The following is a 19025-nucleotide window of genomic DNA, read 5'->3' on the forward strand; positions in this document are numbered from 1 at the left end:
ATTCCATGTGTTGTTTCAACAGGCTGAGTATTCAGAATTAGTTGAAACCTTACTATCAAGCCAGCAGGATCCAGTTATATATCAAAGATTAGCAGATGCCTTCAATAATCTTACTGGAAGCAGCACTCCCCCCACCTTGGACCGGAAACAGAGGATGGCCTTCCTAAAAAGCCTTAAAGACTTCATGACAAATGTTGGTGGTCTTCTATGTGTTAAATAAACTCAAGCTGCAAAAGGCCCATGTTGACTAATGCACTGTAAAGCATGGAAATTGAAGCTGACTGAATTTTACACCTGTTTCAAGGCTGTTGCCTGCCATCTTGGATTTTAGACTCTCAGGATATCTAGTCTACCACAGTAAGACCGAAGGATGAATCCACTACTATTCAGTTGCCAGTGTTTCTTAGCCATGATTTGCCATATAAACTAATTGTTTACTTAAAAAAAAGAATAAAATAGTGTATTTTAGAGAATTCCAGTGTGTGGATGAATGGCACAGTGAATGAATCCAGTGCCTTTTTATGTCTGGTTTAAACCAGCTGCCCAAATGGTCAGACAAACTGTCTTATTGCTTATATTTGAACCCTTGCTTTGGGGGAATCACTGTAGACAAAATACACAGCTGTAAATGTGTTATAGCTGAAATTAGCTTTATTTTTTTCCAACATATGGATTTATTTGTGACCTAAAGAAGAAAACACCAAATTGTAGCATTTTAATCTTGATTTTTCTTTCACATGTCAGGCAGTAATCACGTTGTACACCACATTTCAGATTCAATTTGTACTGCCTGCTGTTCAGAATAAAGTATATATTTTTGCTTCCAGCCGTGGATTTTAGGAATTGTAACCAGTTGCCTTATTTTCTGTAAATACAAAAGTTTTGTGTTGTGAAAGACTGAAACTGGATTGCCAAAGTGGCAGCTTTGTGTTGTTTTTCTTGTAACATACTTTTCTTCTAAAATGAAAAGTTTGTCACTGTTGTCAGAAGTAGTGTTGAGAACATTTACTTAAGAATGGAATGTTGTCATTTTAGATACGAAAATTAAGTCATCTAAGTTCCATTTAAGGTTTAAAGGGATTTACTTTTAAACAAAACACAACTTTACACCTGAACTGCCACACTGCAAGGTTCTTGTGTTTATTTGAGCAATAACTAATTCTAGGGTGTGAATTGTTTAGTAATGTTCTTCGGCATAACCTAGGGCATTTAAAAAAAACCTCTAGTTTATACTGTTGCGTAGTCAAAAATCAAACTTGTGACTTCAGAAAAATGTAAATAAGCTGTTGGGCATTTTGCTTGTGACAAATTTGCCTTGACTCGCTATTGCTCAACAAATCACAATGTATGTACATAAGTAAATAGAATATTGTAATACTGCACAATATACTTAGGGCTCCAAAATGAGAAATTAATCAGGATGAATCAGTTGAGTTTGAACATGCAAATTAGTTTTAAACACGCAGATTAAGTTGGTGGGGGGGGGAAGCGGCTTGTGGTGTTCACACCACTAAAAAGCTGAAACAGAATATACACAATGGATCATCTGAAGGAACAAAGATAGGTTAATATTTTGGATATGATCATTGTTTTAGCAGCCTCCATCCAAAATGTTCACTTGTCTTTCTCTGTTTGACTAATTTGTTATATTTTCACATTTCCAGTATTGGTGTCCATTTTGTTATCCTCATGAGTATCCTTTTTGATGAACTATGTACAGGTTGTGTGTCAAAACTACTGAAAAAGTCATAGTACTATGTTTAGTTTCTTGAAGCCAGCAGACCAGCTAAGTGGAAGCTTATATAGGTCCCATAATATACTCAATTTAAAACAAAATAGAAGTAGCTTATGGAATTAAAGTTGCTGCATTTTGCTTTTCAATGTTTTTAGAAGATTATTCAAAAAAAACTGAGGCAAAAACATAATATGGTTGAGAGTTTGTGCAGATCACTTTTCTATAGATCACTAATGTTTTCCTTTTTAATATTTGCCCAAACTTCAGGTCTTTTCAAAATACCCCATTAAGCAACCTTTAGCTTCTTGCTATACAAGGCCAAAAGCATAATTTTCCTCTGTTGCTACCAATCTTTCCAGCTTAAACTGAATATGTAATTTATTCCATTTGCTATGGAAACATTTGAACTAGCCTTCACACAGAATAATTATTTTTAACTATTTTGTTTATTTTAAATTAAGTTTATATCTAATTCTGAAAGCTGGCAAGAGACAAGATTATGTGCAAATCAGGAATACATTGCATTTTTTTATTACAATATGCCATCTTTCTACATACATTCTAAGAAAAGGTGAATAATCAATATGTCACCAAAGTGCTTGAAATTATCCGTACTGGAGCTCTATATAATTGCAATTTATCTAAGACTTATTTTGCCAGGCTCCCATTAAAATGCCTTTTTTTTTAATGGGCGCAATGGAAATTTTTTGAAGGAGTCACATAGACAAAAATTTATAGAAAGGCCATCAGAGGTGATATCTCCATTAAGCACAATATCCCTTGCAAAAATTGAGCACTGATCTTGCTTTTTTCCCCCCACTCTTCCATTCCCTCCAACCTCCTGTGTTGCTTTCAAAGACATAATTAATGTAGTTTACCTGCCAACAATGATTTTTTTATAATTGAATTGCAAAATGAAAGATGATTGTATTGAAATAATAGATCTTAATCAATACATGCTCTGCAGCACAGTAATAATTCCTTGTCAAATTTGCATGTGTACAAACTGGTGGTAAAGAAATCTGGCTGGATGTAAAATTTGGTGTTCTGCATCACCTGACTATTGCAAATATATGCAAAAGACCAAGGTTTTTTTCTCTGCAATGATAGAATTAGTGTCTGTTGTGTCAACTCAGATACAGGAAAATGGGGTGTTAGAGTAAGGGACGCATTGTACAGATTTTATTCAGCATTACTTAATGTGGCACTATGTTTAAAAGTTCAAAGAATGATAAGATTTGTCTTAAGTATTCTATGCCCCCAAACATTGTATTTGATATTCCATTTTATCATGTTATGTGAAGTTTCTATCCTATGGTTAAACTGCTGGAACTATTGTTGTCTGTTAATCATAAAACATTAAGTAATTTAAAGCCAAGTTATTACTAAAAAGAAAACATGTAAAAAAAATAGGTACAGAATGAATGCTTCTTCACTATTGGTTATCATATTTGTAATATTTTTTGAGTGGTGTCACATTTTAGTTTCAATTCCATGGTTTCAGCCCTTGTTCTGACCAGGGATATCCAGGACTGTTGAACAAAGTATTTAACTATGCTGTGAAATAATGCAGGTCAAGAAAAATAAAATACTGTCAATTGCTGCCATGTGACAACTACTGTGACCTTTTTAATTCATCTGGAATCTGTCTTGAATGAATCATAGCTTTTCTTGAAGTGTAACCAGTTCATGGGCAGTTATGCATAAATTAATAGCTATAATGCATTTAAATGATTAGTATTTTGTATGTTTTGTACCTTTTTTGTGTGATTTATTTTGACATGTTATATTACATCCCTGGTGTGCAAATTCAGCACCATTTTATGTACATTATAGGAATTTTGACCATTAGATTTTTTTTAATTGCGCCTAGAAGGAATTGTAAAGGTTTGAGGATATGTTTTGGGGACATCTGTCTAACCTAAAATGTATCGTATAAGTGTTCTTATAAAATTTAATATTTTGCTGCAGTTGAGTTCAGTACAAATTCTGACTATTGCATAGTCTACCCTTCTTGCATAGTACAAGATACATTTTTTAAAAGAAAAATACACATGGAATGTTTCTCTGTATATATGCGGTGACGACCAAATAAACTTTGGCTGCTCTTTAAATCAACCTGTCACCATTAAAAATTGGTTTTGTTATAGGTTTTCTCACACTACATTTAAACAGCAGAATCTATGTTATATGTTATAACATGTTCAATTCAATATTTTATTCATCAGGTATGCAAAGTGACAGTAATTGGAGTTGAGTATCAAACAATCCACTTATGATTAAAATGTAGTATTGATTGTAATTTGCAATATTAAGATGCATTGTAACACAACAGATGGTTTATTAGTAAATTTTAATTTTCATTTGTGTTAAGGCAGCTACAAACTCAATTTAGCATTTAACCACCATCTGTTTGACATTAGAGTAACTTTCACTTGGTGTATAATATCAATAATAATTCATAAACTTAGTGAATACAGAGAAATCAAATTCCCTTTCTTCAAAATTTGCCTGAAAGCACTTAAAATATTAACAAAAATTCCTGAAATGTACTATTAATGATAATGCTAATTATTTAATGTCAGAATATTTTTCAACTTTGGGAACCAAATACATAGACTAGTAAGTAACAGTAATTTTACTGGGACCCTTGGAAGATAATATTCAAATTCACTTTAGGCAAAAATTATTACTAAACTGCCAATCCCTTTAAACAATCAGTTTAAATCCACACATTTATTTAAACTCTTTCACTTAAATACTAATCATTCTTATTTACATCTGGTGATACATCAGTTACTAATTGCATCTTCTATCCATCTGTATTTGATTAAAAGGATCTTTAAAATATTTACAGATGTATTAACAATTTATGCAGTGTCAACCCTATAAATCAGATACTTTGAGCCAGATTGATGAGACTATCAATTGTTACCTTGGGGCATCTCCAAATTCTCTACGGATTTAGTTATTTTGTAGCTGGTCTTTGCCAATATAGACAAAATTTTCAGCCAGTTTGTGCACAGGAGTAAATCAGTTAACTTTTGTTTGTTATTCCCCAAGGAAATAACCTTGCTTGGAACATAAGGAGAACCAAATAATGTCATGACTCTTGTAAGTGAGCAAGCAAATGAGGCCTTGATTTAATGACACATACTAAAGGTGGGACCCTCTGATACTGTGTTGTTGCACTGAATTATGTCTTAAAGCATGAAGATGAGCTTCAACTCATGACCTTCCAACAGATAAGAATATTATAACTAAATCAAAGCTGACTAATCCATTGCATCCAAAAACAAAGTCTACTCCTTGTGTCAATTAGGCTGCTGCTAAATTTCATTTCCTTTCATTTTCAGCTAGTTTTATGAATACAGGCTGTCCCTGGGTTACAAACGCCTGACTTATGGACACCTGTAAATGTAAACCAGCTCTATAATAATATTAAATTCAGAAGTCTGATGTAAGTAGATTCATTTCTAGAAATGGCAGAACTAGTTTCCTCCCTCCACTTTTTATAATTGTTCTTTATCAGTCTTGTGTGATTTTTATGCCATTCATTATAATACTGTGGAGGTATGCTTACCATATCGAGTGATTTTTGTGTATTTTCCAATTTATGGACAAAATTGACTTAAAGTCTGTAGAGAGGAACCATTTGTAACCTGGGGACGGCCTGTACAGGTAGTTCTGGTATGTATTCTTAAACATTATTTGACCAATTTAATTTTAGTTAATGCAATTACTATTTATTTTCCACATTTGTTTATATATTAATAGCCCCCTTTTTGCCGCCAGACTCTTGTTTGAAACTGGAATGTAGAAAGGAGGTCCAACTCCATTTCACTGAAGTAAAGAACATCTGTTTTAGAACTATAATTTCAGGTAATCTGTAAAAGAAAAAGACATGGATTTTGTATAACAGCAAAATACCCTTTTTATTGATGAATGGATGTTGGCCTGTTGGCAGGGATTACACTCTTTGATTAGTGCTGTGTGCTCAGTTGAACTACAGGACAAGCATAGAGTTGACATTTCTGAGAATAAGTTCATGTCATATTGAGCTGAATTAATTAGGAAAACTTGAAGTTCAATATTCAATGTTGGTTTGATCAAGGCAGATATTGCCATGGTCTTTGGTTCAGCCTTGTTAATACAGAGCTGAGATTGCCAGCTCCTCTATGCTTTTCAGTGACTAGTGTGCAAATGAACATGGGATTTTACTGTGATCCCACCTACCCAACTGACCTTTTACAATCACAAACTGTCATGTGGAAAATTAGCCCTAAGGTAAACAATTAGGTAGGTTATCCCTGAACTAAAGATAATATTCTGGTGGGCTGAAGAGTTGACTTAGGTTAAGCAAAACCGATGCAGAAATGCTGGAAGAACTCTGCCAGTCAAGCACCATCTGTGGAAAGAAACCAGATTAATGTTTTATGTCAGGGACACTTCCACATCTGTAGTTTTATTTGTTTCCCATGCAAGTTAGATGTAGACCCATTGGCTCTGCATTCAAGGTTTGTTTGACAAGGGTCCTCTATGAACCTGCTCCACCACATTCCTCTGAGGCCCTGGAAAATGTGAACTACTTCCTATATCTTGGGAGCCACCTGTTGATGAAGGGAGAGATCAATGATGAAATTCACCAATGCCTTTGGTTGAATGAGGAAAAGGATGGTGGAATATCAAGACCTCAGACCTGGCACAAAACTCATGCTCTACTGAGCGAAAGTGGCCCCTGCTTCCCTATATGTTGGAGACCTGGACTATCTCAATACACTGGAAAAGTATGACAAAGCTGTCTCCACAAAATTCTCCAAATTCATTGGAAAGATAAGTAAACTAATGTCGGTTTCATCTCCCAGGCCAACATTCCCAGTACTGAAGCTTTGCACTTGGGTATGCCACATCATTTGCATACCTAATAACAGATTTCCAAAACAAACATTCTATTGCAAACTGTCATGGAAAGAGATTACTAGGCAGACAGAGAAAAAGATTCAAGGTTATATATGCTCAAAGCCTCCGCAAAGATGCAGTATCCCCATTGACGCCAGGAATCTCTAATCCACAACTGTTCTAAGTAAAAAAAAAGTACATTTAGGATGGTATTGAGTATCTCCAGGCCATGTATTAGATCACACAAAGGTACAGCAGAAGTAGACCACTTCACAAACTACCCACTCGTCTGCGCCATCTATGGAAGTTGGTTTTTCCCCACACTAGCCTCATCCGCTTCCAAATCCACAAAACTGGAGTGGAAGTCACCCTCAATTCCAAGGAATTACCCAAACGGAACGAGCAATGCAGTTATACAGCAATTCAAACACCATTGAATGAACTCTGCCAGATAGTATGTCATGGTTTTGTCGTCATTATTAATGTGATTTTTATTATGCTAACATTATAGTGACATCATGGCTTTCTACTGGGTGGGTGGAATTAAAGTTGGTCATTTTCAGCTGCTCAGTTTTACAACTGAGCTCACTTGTCAACAAAAACGTCTGTGGAGATTGACCTTTTACATTGTAACCCATCATAATCAAGATGTCATCTTCTTTTCCCTGCGATAATGAAATAAAATCCAATGATATTTGTGACTATCTTCTAAATATTAATTAGTTGTAGCCTACTAAGTGGTCAAGTGAACATCTAATCATAAATGTCTGAAAATTATGATAGAAATCAAGTGGTTGTATAAGGAGAAACCTTCGATTTTAAACCATTTTATTTTCGCTTCTATTTCAGGGCCACTAACCCTTCTCCCGGGACTCGGCCTCGGCTCTTCGAAAATGCACCGAGAAGCTGCTGCAGACCTGGAGTGACAGAAGAAAACGCTGGAAACACTCGGCAGGGCCGGGCTGTCGGGGAAAGGGAAGCAGTTAACGCTTCAGGTCTGAAGCCCTCGGTCAGAACCGTTTAAACAGAGGAAGCGACCCTTCACACACCCGGTGCGGGGAAATGCTCGGCCCCGCTCTCCGTTCGAGCCGAGCCCACGTCCCCGGGAGCGGCGCTACCGCTCGGCCCATCACCTGTCACCTGACCTGCAGGCTGGTCACGTGATCCCACTCCGTCACGTGTGGTGGCAGGCCCCGCCCTGCTCCGAGCCGGTCAGGAGTCAGAGGGCAAAGGTTAGTCGCTGGAGGACGTGTCTGCAGGTCGGTGAGTTGGGCCCGAAACACCTTTCATTTGATTGCTCTGAGCTGGTGAAACTACTAACGTCAGTTTATGTGACCAAAGTAAATATTGATCCTCTTTGCAACCCAGAGGGCCGCGCCTCCTCCGGGTGGTTGTGACCACAACTGGCTGGGCGTTGAATTAGAAGCAGAAAACACTCAGCTGGTCAGGCGTCCCCTGTGGAGAGGGAGGCAGTGAGCCTTTCAGGGCCATCGGAACTGGGGAGGAAGGTTTTCGTTTTAGGGAGCAGACAAGGTGGGAGAGGGATGGTAGAACAAAGAGAATAACTGACCCGGAGAGGCCAGTTGGCGTAATGTGGCAGCGAAGCAGCATTTTAGATCATTTCGTTTGTGCATTGCGTTGCCAATAGTGGGATGTGCCCAGCAGGCCAGACTTTTTTTTAATAGAAAAGAAAAAACTGAGTCAAAATGAAAGCAAGCAGAAATGGCTGGTAAATTGGTTTATTGTTGTCACATGTACCAAGGTATAGTGAAAAACTTTGTTTTGCATGCCATCCATAGAGATCATTTAGTCACATCAGTACGTTGAGGTAGTACAAGGGAAAAGCAATAACAGAATGTAGGATAAAGTGTTACAGTTACAGAGAAAGTGCAGTGCAGGCAGACAGTAAGGTGCAAGGGCCATGACAAGGTAGATTGTGAGGTCAAGAGTCCATCTTATCGTATGAGGGAGCCATTCAATAATCTTATAACAGTGGCATAGAAGCTGTCCTTGAGCCTAGTGGTATATGCTTTCATGCTTTGTGTTTTCTGCCCGATGGGGGGGGGAGAAGGTTCTGAGAAGTATTGAGTCCTGCACACTGTAACATGCTCATATTGAAGATGAGCTGTTGTCTCTCAAGCTTGCATTAACATTAAGTTTTTGTAACAGTGCCAGAGGCTACAGACAGAAAAGACCAAGTGGGACAGTGAATTAAAGTGGCAGGCAACTGGAAGCAGAGTGTCACTCCTGCATACTGAGCACAGGTGCTCTGCAAAGCCTTCACCCAATCTGTGTTTTGTTTCTCCAATGTAGAGGAAGCCATATTATGAGCACCAAATCAGTTCACTAGATTGGAAGAAGTGCAAATGGCTGCTTCACCATGAAAGACTCCTTGAGTCCCTCAATAGTGGGAAGGGAAGAGGTGAAAAGATAGGTGTGGCATCTCCTGCGGCTGCATGTGGAAGTCAATAAGATGAATAGTGGTAGGTGGAGATGGAAGAGCAGAGGTTGAGTTGTCTTCTCCTTAAGTGAATACCAGGTGATGGAGGATGACTTACTTCCACTCTGCAGCTGTGGGCTCTGAGGTGACTGATGAGACTAATGTGGGACCCACAAGTAGAGCATGAGGTTTTGACAGGATAGAGGCAGATGGACGGGTAGGTAGTTTGTGAGGTGGTTGTACCTCTCAATGTTTATGCTGGACTTCTGTATGCTCCCATGATGGATATTTACAATGCTTCTCATTACCTGAGTCAGTGAAGAACTTCTGAAATATTGTCATTATAATGTATGAAACGTAACTGCTAACTTATTCACAACAAGCTTTCATTAACAGTGTTCTACAATGACCAATACCATTTTTTGTGATATTGAATGAGAAAGGAATATTGGCCAATATATTGAGATAACTTCAAAATAGTGCCATTGGTTCTTATGCATCCACCTGTATGAACAGATAGGGCCTTAGATTAATATCCCATGCGCAAGACAACTGGCTAGATTGTACTGGGCCCCATCTGCACTTTGTGTTTACCTCTCATGGGATGATCATTTGCACTTGCCATTTGTGGCCACGAGGCTCTCAACATCCTGGTTGTTTTGCTACTAGATGTAACAGTTATTGAGAGGCGTTCAGACTGCAGGTGATGGAAATCACTCATAGACCATCACGTTGACTTCAGGCAGCTTGTGCTGAGAAAAAACCCTTTCCACGCTTTCTAAATGTTTCTGTTGATTACAGACATTTAGAACTAGTTGAAAAATACTTAAATCATTAAATATATTAATAGAAATTCATTTAAATCACAATTTATATAGAATAATTAAAACAATATATTAATTAAAGCAAACAAAATCAAACCCTTTAACTTCACTTGGCTCTTTATGAAGGTTGGCCAACCCCATTCTAATCACTGACAATGCCCTAAATGCTTCAGCTACGCTAGTGCAAAGCTGAGGGACAGATACAAAATGTATTTGATGCCTCAACTAAAACATAGAAATCTCGAACATGCTGACTTATGCACTGCAGCTACAGAACCACAGATCAGCTGTTGGCGATATTCCACTTGACATTTCTGACAGAGCCACACTCCCTTGATACTGAACTGGTATCAGCCTAGCTTTTGTACTGAAGCCGCAAGAGTATTTCTTGAACGTGATGTTTTTTTTCACTGAAGAGGGGAAAGTGCTACCACTCAGCCAGGATTAATAGTCTCTTAAAGGTTACGGAAAAGTGGAAGAGATTCCTATGAGCTTCTGGGTGGAACTTACCTGAAGCTGGAACAAGTGCAGGTGTTGACACTACCCACAGAAGACGAGGGAGAAGCGTGCAAGAAACAAGAGACTGCAGGTGATGGAATCTCGAGCAACAAACTATCTTCACTAATGTGAACCAGCATGCTACAATCATCAGCGCCTGTACCCCAATCCCAGAAGCTACACATGAAGCCAAGCAGGACATCTACTCCAATCTTGAAAAAAAACATTCTCTTGAATGACCCTTCATGCCAGGATGGGAAGGGACAAGACCCTCTGCCAAGGTGTGATCTGCAAGGAAGCAGTAGAAAAATCTAATCCCGCTGGGTCCTTTTCCTGACAAAAAATGCTTGCGCCATGGACTGATCGTTGTAGATTCAGGAGAAGTTGACTGGGAGGAACCATGCCCTGGTCTGTTACAGTAAGGAGGAGTCTGCCAGGGTATGAATAATTGAGTCACTTTCGACCAGCACGGTTATATGTGCTCCTGAAACATTTGGATTCAGCATGACACATGAATGATAGGAAAATAGGGGGCCATGTGGGAGGGAAGGGTTAGATAGATCTTAGAGCAGGATAAAATGTCGGCACAATATTGTGGGCCAAAAGGCCTGTACTGTGCTGTAGTGTTCTATGTTCTATATTGATACAGCTATAAGAAGCTGGAAAGCTGAAGTGAAAACATTGAGCTGCCTTAAAGTCCTGCAGCACTTGTGAGAGAGAGGGGAAGAGAGGTAAGCGAGAATGAATATGCTTGAGATTAATAGCTTTTACAGCAAGTACCCCCTCTCTCTACCCCCTCTCTACCCACTAATATGGAGGGATTTGTACTGAAACTGTCCCCTCCCATTCTCTTGCTTTTCCTCTCTACCCCCTCCTCTCTCTACCCCCTCCTCTCTCTACCCCCCCATCCCCCCTCTCTCTACTCCCCTTCTCTATCCCCCATCCCCCTTCTCTCTACCCCCATTCGTCATGACTGGTTGGGGTTCATTTCTACTGACATTGAGTGTTCTCCAGTCTCATGTGTTACCATATAGTTTGTATTGCTTTGCTATTTGTGGAGGCATCATAATTAAGGTTTTTCCTTTCATTATCTGACACCTAGTAACCGGAGAAGCAACAGATCTCTGTCAGATTCCCTTCACTCCATAGCTGGAGTACCCTGAAAGCAATCCTTATTAGTGCATAATCTGCAGTTCTGTTTGAGGTCGGCACATTCAGCTCTGTTTGAGATCAAAGAGATATCCTTTTAGTTATAAACTCCCTCTACCAACTGTCCCCCTCAAGAATTTTTAAAACATTTTTCTACAGGCTGAAGTAGCATCCTAATTATAAGTCAACTGTATCTGTGGAAAAGAATTGGCACTTTACCAGCGGGTGTTTCTGTTAATAGTGCATGTATTATCTGTGTGATGTGAATATCCTTTGATTTGTTCCAGGATAATTTGTCTTCAGCATGAATGACAGTGATGATGACGATACGCAATTGTCAGCCCATACTTTGGCTGCGCTGCAGGAGTTCTATCTGGATCAGCAGAAGAAACAATGTGCAGAGGGCAATAACTATTGTGTTGGATCTGTAGAGGAGAACTGGGTAAAACATTGGTGATTATTTTGTGCCCTACTTTTTCCTGGAACATGGTTCAAGTCATATTCCCTGTTTAAATAGGATTTTATGAATATGATTTTAGGATTTTATTAAAAGTTTAATAGCAGACTGTAGAGAATTTGATTCATCTAGACCAGAGTTTCTTTTCAAACTACTAATGGGCAGGCTAAATTGTTGTACTTATAAATGATCTGTGAAAACAGCTCAGTGCTTTTTAACCTTTCAAGCTTGGATTGTATCTGCAAAAAGATATGAGTTACATTTGCACCACATTAACCAGGATTATCGCACACATTGTGGTTGGATCATGAATTTAGTTTTTCCTGTTATTTCTGTATCAATAAGCTTTATTAATTTTTTTAGACTAAATTATTAATTATATTAATTTTATTTTAACTAAAATTGAAGCACAGATTAGAAACTCATATTTTTCATAACTTCTTTGTTAATCCCTGATGCTTTCTTTTTTCACACTCCTACTCTGGACAATAGATTTTTTCGGTATATAAAAATCAGGTGACTAAACTCATTTGCGAAGTAGTTTTTTTCCACTAAAGCCAGAGGTCTGTTCCAACATAAAGCAGATTTCCATCCCATCACTTATTTTTTGGCAATGGAATCAGGCAATTGCAAAATGTGAATTATGACCTCACTAGCATCTCCTCAGGCTCACTGTTTGAGGGAAGCTCATGATGCTAAATCATTTCATAGTCTTAAGGGAGAGAGTTGTAATATTTATTCCCATTAATCGTCCATACGACCTGCATCTTCTGTTGCCAGTCACTTAAACTCCCCCTCCCACACTATCACAGATATGTCAGTCCTCGGCCTCCTCCACTGCCAGGAGAATTCCAAGCTCAAACTGGAGGAACAGCACCTCACTTTCCATCTTGGAACCCTACAGCCTAACAGCATGAACATTGAATTCTCCCACTTTAGGTAACTCCCCCCCCCCCCACCCCCCCCCCCCCCCCCCCCCCCCCCCCCCCCCCCCCCCCCCCCCCCCCCCCCCCCCCCCCCCCCCCCCCCCCCCCCCCCCACCATGCTTCTTCTCTTCTTCCCTTTCCTAGCCTCCTTTTTTTCTCTCTCTCTCCTTAACTTTGACCCATCCCCTGGTGGATCTGCTCTCCCCTCCTCCCCCACACCTGTCTATCACTATCTCTTACCTGCATCTACCTATCACCACCCTGTGCCCACCTCGCCTCCCTTCTTTTGTCCACCTATCACTGCTCTGCTTTTCCCTTCTATATATTGGGCTTCCCCTTCTATCTTCAGTCGTGACCCAAAACGTTGTCCGCCTGCTTTTCTCCACGGATGCTGCCTGGTCTGCTGAGTTCCTCCAGCATCATCGTGTTTTTTTATCTAGATTCCAGCATCTGCAGTCCTTTATTTCTCAGATCTATTCATGCTCTGGTCCTCAAAATTTTTTTGCAAATGCTTTGAACATTTGAACATAAATGCGAAGTCTTTGAACATCCTTTGAACATAAGAGCAAGGTGTCGCATTTTGGGAAGACAAATGAGAGTAGGACTGTCACAGTGAACTGTAGGGCCCTGGAGAGTGTTATAGACAGAGGGACATGGGAGTACAAGTACATGGTTCCCTGAAAGTGGCATCACAGGTAGACAGGGTGGTGTGGAAGGCTTTTCGCACGCTGGCCTTCATCAGTCAGGGCGCTGATTATAGAAGTTGGAATGTTATGTTGCACTTGTACAAGATGTTGGTGAGGCTGCATTTGGAATATTGTGTTCAGTTTTGGTCATCCTGCTGTAGGAAAGATGCCATTAAGCTGGAAAGAGTGCAGAGGAGATTTATGAGGATGTTGCCAGGACTCGGGGACTGATATGGAGAGAGGTTGAGCAGGCTGGGACTTTATTCATTGGACCGTAGAAGAATCAGGGGTAATCTTATAGAGGTGTATAAAATCATGAGGGGCATAGATGGGGTGAATGTGCACAGCCTTTTTGTCAGGGTTGGGGAATCAACAACTAGAGGGGATAAGTTTAAGGAAAGAGATTTAATAGGAACCTGAGGGACAACTTTTCCACCCAGAAGGTGGTCGGTAAATGGAATGAGCTGCCAGAGGAAGTGGTTGAGGCAGGTCAATAACAACATTTATAAGTAACTTGGACAGGTACATGGATAGGAAAGGTTCAGATGGATATGGGCGAAAACCAGGCAAATAGGACTAGCTTAGATGGGAATCTTGGTCAGCATGGACCAGCTGGGCTGAAGGGCCTGTTTCCGTGCTCTATGACTCCATTTACTTTTGCATACAAGTTCATTTTTAGAAAATGTTTGCTTTTCATTAGTCTTTAATTCTGAATTTAAATATTTTTTTTGGTCAATGCATCTAACCTGATTGTAATTTGAATCACGGTGGAATCTTGGAAAATTGGTACAGAATCCAGTGCTGTACTCACTGTTTTGATATAAATGACTTGGACGTGGGTTGCAGGAAGCTTGGAAGTTTAAACTGCGAGGTCGTCAGTAATATGTCAACGCAGAAGGAGGCCATTCAGCTCATCAGATAGATGCTGGCTCCTGGCAGAGTAATCCCATTAGTCCCATTGCGCACTCCTTTCCACATAGTTCTGCAACATTTTCTCTTGTGCCCATCAATTTCCCTCAAGTTCTTTTGCCACTTACCTATTCTGAGGGGTAATTTACAGTGTTCATTTTAACCTACCAGCATATATTTGGGATGTGGGTTCACCTGGAGGAATCCCATATAGTCACAAGGAGAACATTGGAAACTCTAAATGGACCCACCCGAGTTTAGGATTGCATCTGGGTCCTTAGAACTGTGAGGCAACAGTGCCATTGAGCCACTATGCCGCCTATGGCTGTGAAAAGACCAGCTGGCAGTATGGGCAGGCAAATGGCAGAAAACATTTAGTAGAGAAGTGTGAAGTGGTACACTTTGGTAGGAAGAATAAGGAGAAACAATATAATGTCTATGTCACAATTTCAAAGTGTGTGTAGCTAAACCTGGATACATATGTGCATAAATCCCTAAAAGTGGCTACGCTTATTGAGAGGGTGGCCAGTAAAGCACAAGGAATTCATAAATAGAATGCAAAAGAAATTGTGTTGAACATTGTATAAAACACTGGCTAGGCCACTACTGGAGACTGGGCACTATTAACTATGACTAAGTATTATTTCTGCACTTATTGTTTTTAATAGCAATTGAGCCAATTTTGGTACAGTGATGAAACTGCTCAACGACTAGCCCAGGAGGCAATTGAAGCTGCAGGAAGTGGTGGCAGGTATGCATTCTCTTTCAGCAGGGTGAGTAACTTAATGTTCCTCTGGTATATTGTTTTATGTATCAGTTAGCAAACACATAACTCTGGAAGTTTATGCAGTCAGTAGCTAAGACATGTGAAATAGGAATGTTCCACATTTGATTTTAGATATTGTGTTGCTTTAGCTGATCTCAGCCAGCATGGCAGAGATTTTACATCAGACTATTCACCTATGATGAAAGGAAGGGAAAATTGTGCTAATCTCTATCCATTGGCTAAAAATAGAAGTGTTGATCTTGGATAAGGATGAATAAATATTGGGTTTGGTGCCTCTGCCTTTGGTATTAGATACATCCTGCCAACACTTGTCATCAAGACTTGGCAAGAAGAATCATAACTCGATAAAGATAACAAGGTAATCATTATTGTGAGAACCAGATAGCAGCAAGGATTTACTGTCATTAGAGAAGGGAAGAACAAAAAATAAGGCAAAAGCAATAGTGCAATCCATGTAGTAACATTTGTTTCAGTGTGAGAAAATTCTGAATGGAAGCCTTATTTTGGATATATATTTGTGCTATATATAATACATAAAGATATACACAGGAGCACATTCAGCTAGTGAATTTCAGATTTGGGTGTGCATCTTGAACTCCATTTTATAATAGGATGTACCATCCTTGGTCAGATTACCCCCTACACTTGTTTTGCTGGCTGCAGATAACCCAGACGAGTTGACCCTATGGACCTAAAAGGTGAATAGGCCTAAAAAAACAAACTGCTGGAGGAACTCATTGGATCAAGTAGCATCTGTGAAGGCAAAGGGATGGCCGATGTTTCGGATCGAGACCCTGCTATGGTACATCAGGTGAATAGGCCTCACCTGGTGTTCCACTGAGGCTCTTTCCCAGAACACCCTGACAACATTTGATAGCTCGCACTGCTCAAAGCAGTTGAATTTTTAAATGCCTCTGATAATTTGAGATTTAAAAACTATTCCAATAGATTTAAATAATAAAGCAAATATTACTAAAAGAAATTCAATTAAATCCTTTATTCTCTTTCTTTCTGGGTCACTGGGAGAAATCCCAAGAATATACTGTAGATTTTGTGCTGCTGCATTTTGTGAAATGAAGTTTAATCTCTCTAGGTGTGGGAGGCATGGCTATATTGTACCTTTTTCACGTTGCTTTTCTTTTCAGAATTGCTTGCATCAGTGTCCCAAGTGTCTATCAGAAACTGAAACAGCTTTGGAATGAAGAATTCTCTGCTATATTGTTGGAATATGACAGGCGGTTTTCTGCTTATGGAAAGGATTTTTATTTCTACGACTATAACAGTCCTCTGGATCTACATGAAGGTCTCCATCCTCAGAGTTGTGATTTAGTGATAGCTGATCCACCCTACCTTTCAGAAGAGTGTCTCAGCAAGATGGCACTAACAGTCAAATATCTAACAAAAGGAAATATTCTTCTCTGTACTGGTATGTGGACTTCTTTTGGTTTGCTGAGTTCATAGGAAAGCATACTGTGTTAGCAATGTTTGATCAAGATTGAATACTGAAGGGACAGAAACATTGATTTTTCTCCAATGATTTCAGTTATAGACTTGTAGTAATGCAGTTAATTTGAGTATTATCATTCAACATACCCATCATTTCTTTATTTTCATTTACAGTATGACTGTTACCAAATCACCTTTACTATTTTGAGAAGTCCACATTGCTCTTGACTTCCTTTTTTATTCCTAATCTCTTTATGAGAATGTTTTGTGTTGAAACTGGTATATCCCTTGTGAGTTCCTTTTCATGCATCCTTCTGTGGGTTTCACCAGCCAAAGACCAAATAGATTCCTTCATGTTGGTTCTTTCAATTTCTGATGGAAGCCAGATACCTAGATCCTTCTAGTGTTGTAATCTATAAACACTTGAAGTGCCTAGAAGCTGGAAAGTGGCATAAGACTAGGTAGATCCTCTGTTAACCATTATTGGTCACTTGCTTTCTCTGTGTGCCATAAATTTTGGAGAAATTTCCTATTCCAGAAACATTTGTCTGCAACATAATTGATAATAGTCTCCAGTTCAGGCAGCTTTTACTATATCAAGATCAACTGTGCCTTCACCATTCCTTTGTGCAGTGTGGATGTACCATCTTGCTAAAGTAGACAGAATAAGGGTGGGTTTAGCAGACTAAAATTAGGTGCAATTAAGGCACTTGATTTGAAAGGCATTAAGGCAATATAAATTTATTAAGTATTACTGGATAAGTAAATGGAATGTTATGAAATTCCCTGATTTGATCCACAATTTCACTAAACTTTATCAATTTGGCAGGTATTAACTGGGATAGTGAAAAGAGTACTCCACTAGCATCAGTGGCACTCAATGGGAAAAGGAGGGAAAAAGTCAGTCATGAGGAAATTGTTTTTAGATTTAAATGAGGGCACATGTAGTTAAAATAGTTCACCAAAATTTACTGACTAGAATATCATCAAATCAGTAATAGTGGTATTGGTTTATTATTGTCTTTTATACCTAGGGACAGTGAAAAACTTGTCTTGCACACTGTTCGTATGGATCAATTCATTACACAGTGCATTTGAGGTAATAATATATCTCAATTCTTTTTCAGGTGCAGTCATGGAAGACCTGGCAGCAAAGTTACTTTCTGTGAAAATGTGTAAATTTCTCCCAGAGCACAACAGGAATTTAGCAAACGAATTTCGCTGTTATACAAACTATACGTCCGGATTAGATTTACCCTCTGTCCATTGATGTTTTAAATAAAAAATTCATAGCTATATAATGCATTAATTTGAAAGGCACTAATTTATAAAGGAATTCTAACTGATGATCTGATGGTACATGGATCATAAAGACTCCATATATGTTATCAATTAAAACAGTTAGTAAATTTATTCCAGAAAGACATTTTCAGTTTTTTTTAAAATCAGTTCTAAAATTAGTCCCCCTGCTGGAATATGTAATTGAATTGTGATTATCCATTTCCTCAGGTGCTATGTTTGAGACTTTGGATGTTGGTAACAGAGGTAATCCTCCCAAAAGAATAGGAAGTTCACACTGGACCAGAGGTTTCTTAATATCATTTGTAAAGATTTGGGAGTAGATTGGCAAGTTAGTTTCTTTTTAACAAAGTATGTGGCACTACATATGTTGCTACCTTAAGTAGCATGTCAGAGAATGAAATTGTTTACCTGTTTTTCTTATTGAAAGACTTTAGACACATGCTATGTTAAAGATTTGATATTAGGCAAAGTTACCTGAAAGAGGATGACTTTTCATCAAGTGGGAGTAGGAATCCTCTTTTGATAAGCCTTGCTTCTACACTTAATTATAATTTGCCTTTGAGGGTGTGATGAGGATAATAAAGTTGAATAGGAACCTCCAAAAACATACCAGAGTGTAGTTGTGACAATTTGAGCAGTGTTCCCAACACCAACCCACTGGTTGCGCTTTCTAATAGCAAAGCTCACTACAAACCTTAGCACATCTTAGAGCAACTATCAATGTTGATTTTGGAAGCAATGAGCCAAGTGATTGCCTAGAAAGCAGCATAAATTGAATAGAGTGAACCATGTCGCATCTATGTAAAGCTTTCACTGGATGTTGCCTTATCAGCATTTTCTGCTTTCATTAACGTTTACAACATGAACAATGTTTTTAGTGCTTCTGAGTGCTTTGAATTGGAGCAAAACTGTTACTTTATGGCATTAAAAAGAGCCCAGTAGATAATTATTATAGAACTACAGGTTC

At 38.9% G+C, this 19025-nt stretch overlaps 2 protein-coding genes across 3 annotated transcripts in view; both read left to right on the forward strand.

Annotated features, from left to right (window-relative positions):
* Positions 1-3836, forward strand: part of xpo4 (exportin 4) — a 98732-nt gene extending 94896 nt beyond the window's left edge. Inside the window, 1 exon segment of the mRNA XM_052026656.1 lies at positions 23-3836. Within this exon segment, the coding sequence (XP_051882616.1) occupies positions 23-220 (198 nt within the window). The 3' untranslated portion in view covers positions 221-3836.
* Positions 3837-7843: 4007 nt separating this feature from the next.
* On the forward strand, positions 7844-18026 carry eef1akmt1 (EEF1A lysine methyltransferase 1). Of its 2 annotated transcripts, none has more exons than XM_052025570.1 (5): positions 7844-7897; positions 11833-11987; positions 15192-15274; positions 16456-16736; positions 17884-18026. In XM_052025570.1, the coding sequence occupies exons 2-5, from the start codon at positions 11850-11852 to the stop codon at positions 18024-18026; spliced, it is 645 nt and encodes a 214-aa protein (XP_051881530.1). In that variant the 5' UTR covers positions 7844-7897; positions 11833-11849. The 2 variants fall into 2 exon arrangements, with proteins under 2 accessions (XP_051881530.1, XP_051881531.1); XM_052025571.1 differs by lacking the exon at positions 7844-7897 and adding an exon at positions 7909-7974.
* Positions 18027-19025: the final 999 nt, after the last annotated feature.

Source organism: Pristis pectinata, chromosome 11 (assembly GCF_009764475.1).
Source record: "Pristis pectinata isolate sPriPec2 chromosome 11, sPriPec2.1.pri, whole genome shotgun sequence".
Lineage (NCBI taxonomy): Eukaryota > Metazoa > Chordata > Chondrichthyes > Rhinopristiformes > Pristidae > Pristis > Pristis pectinata.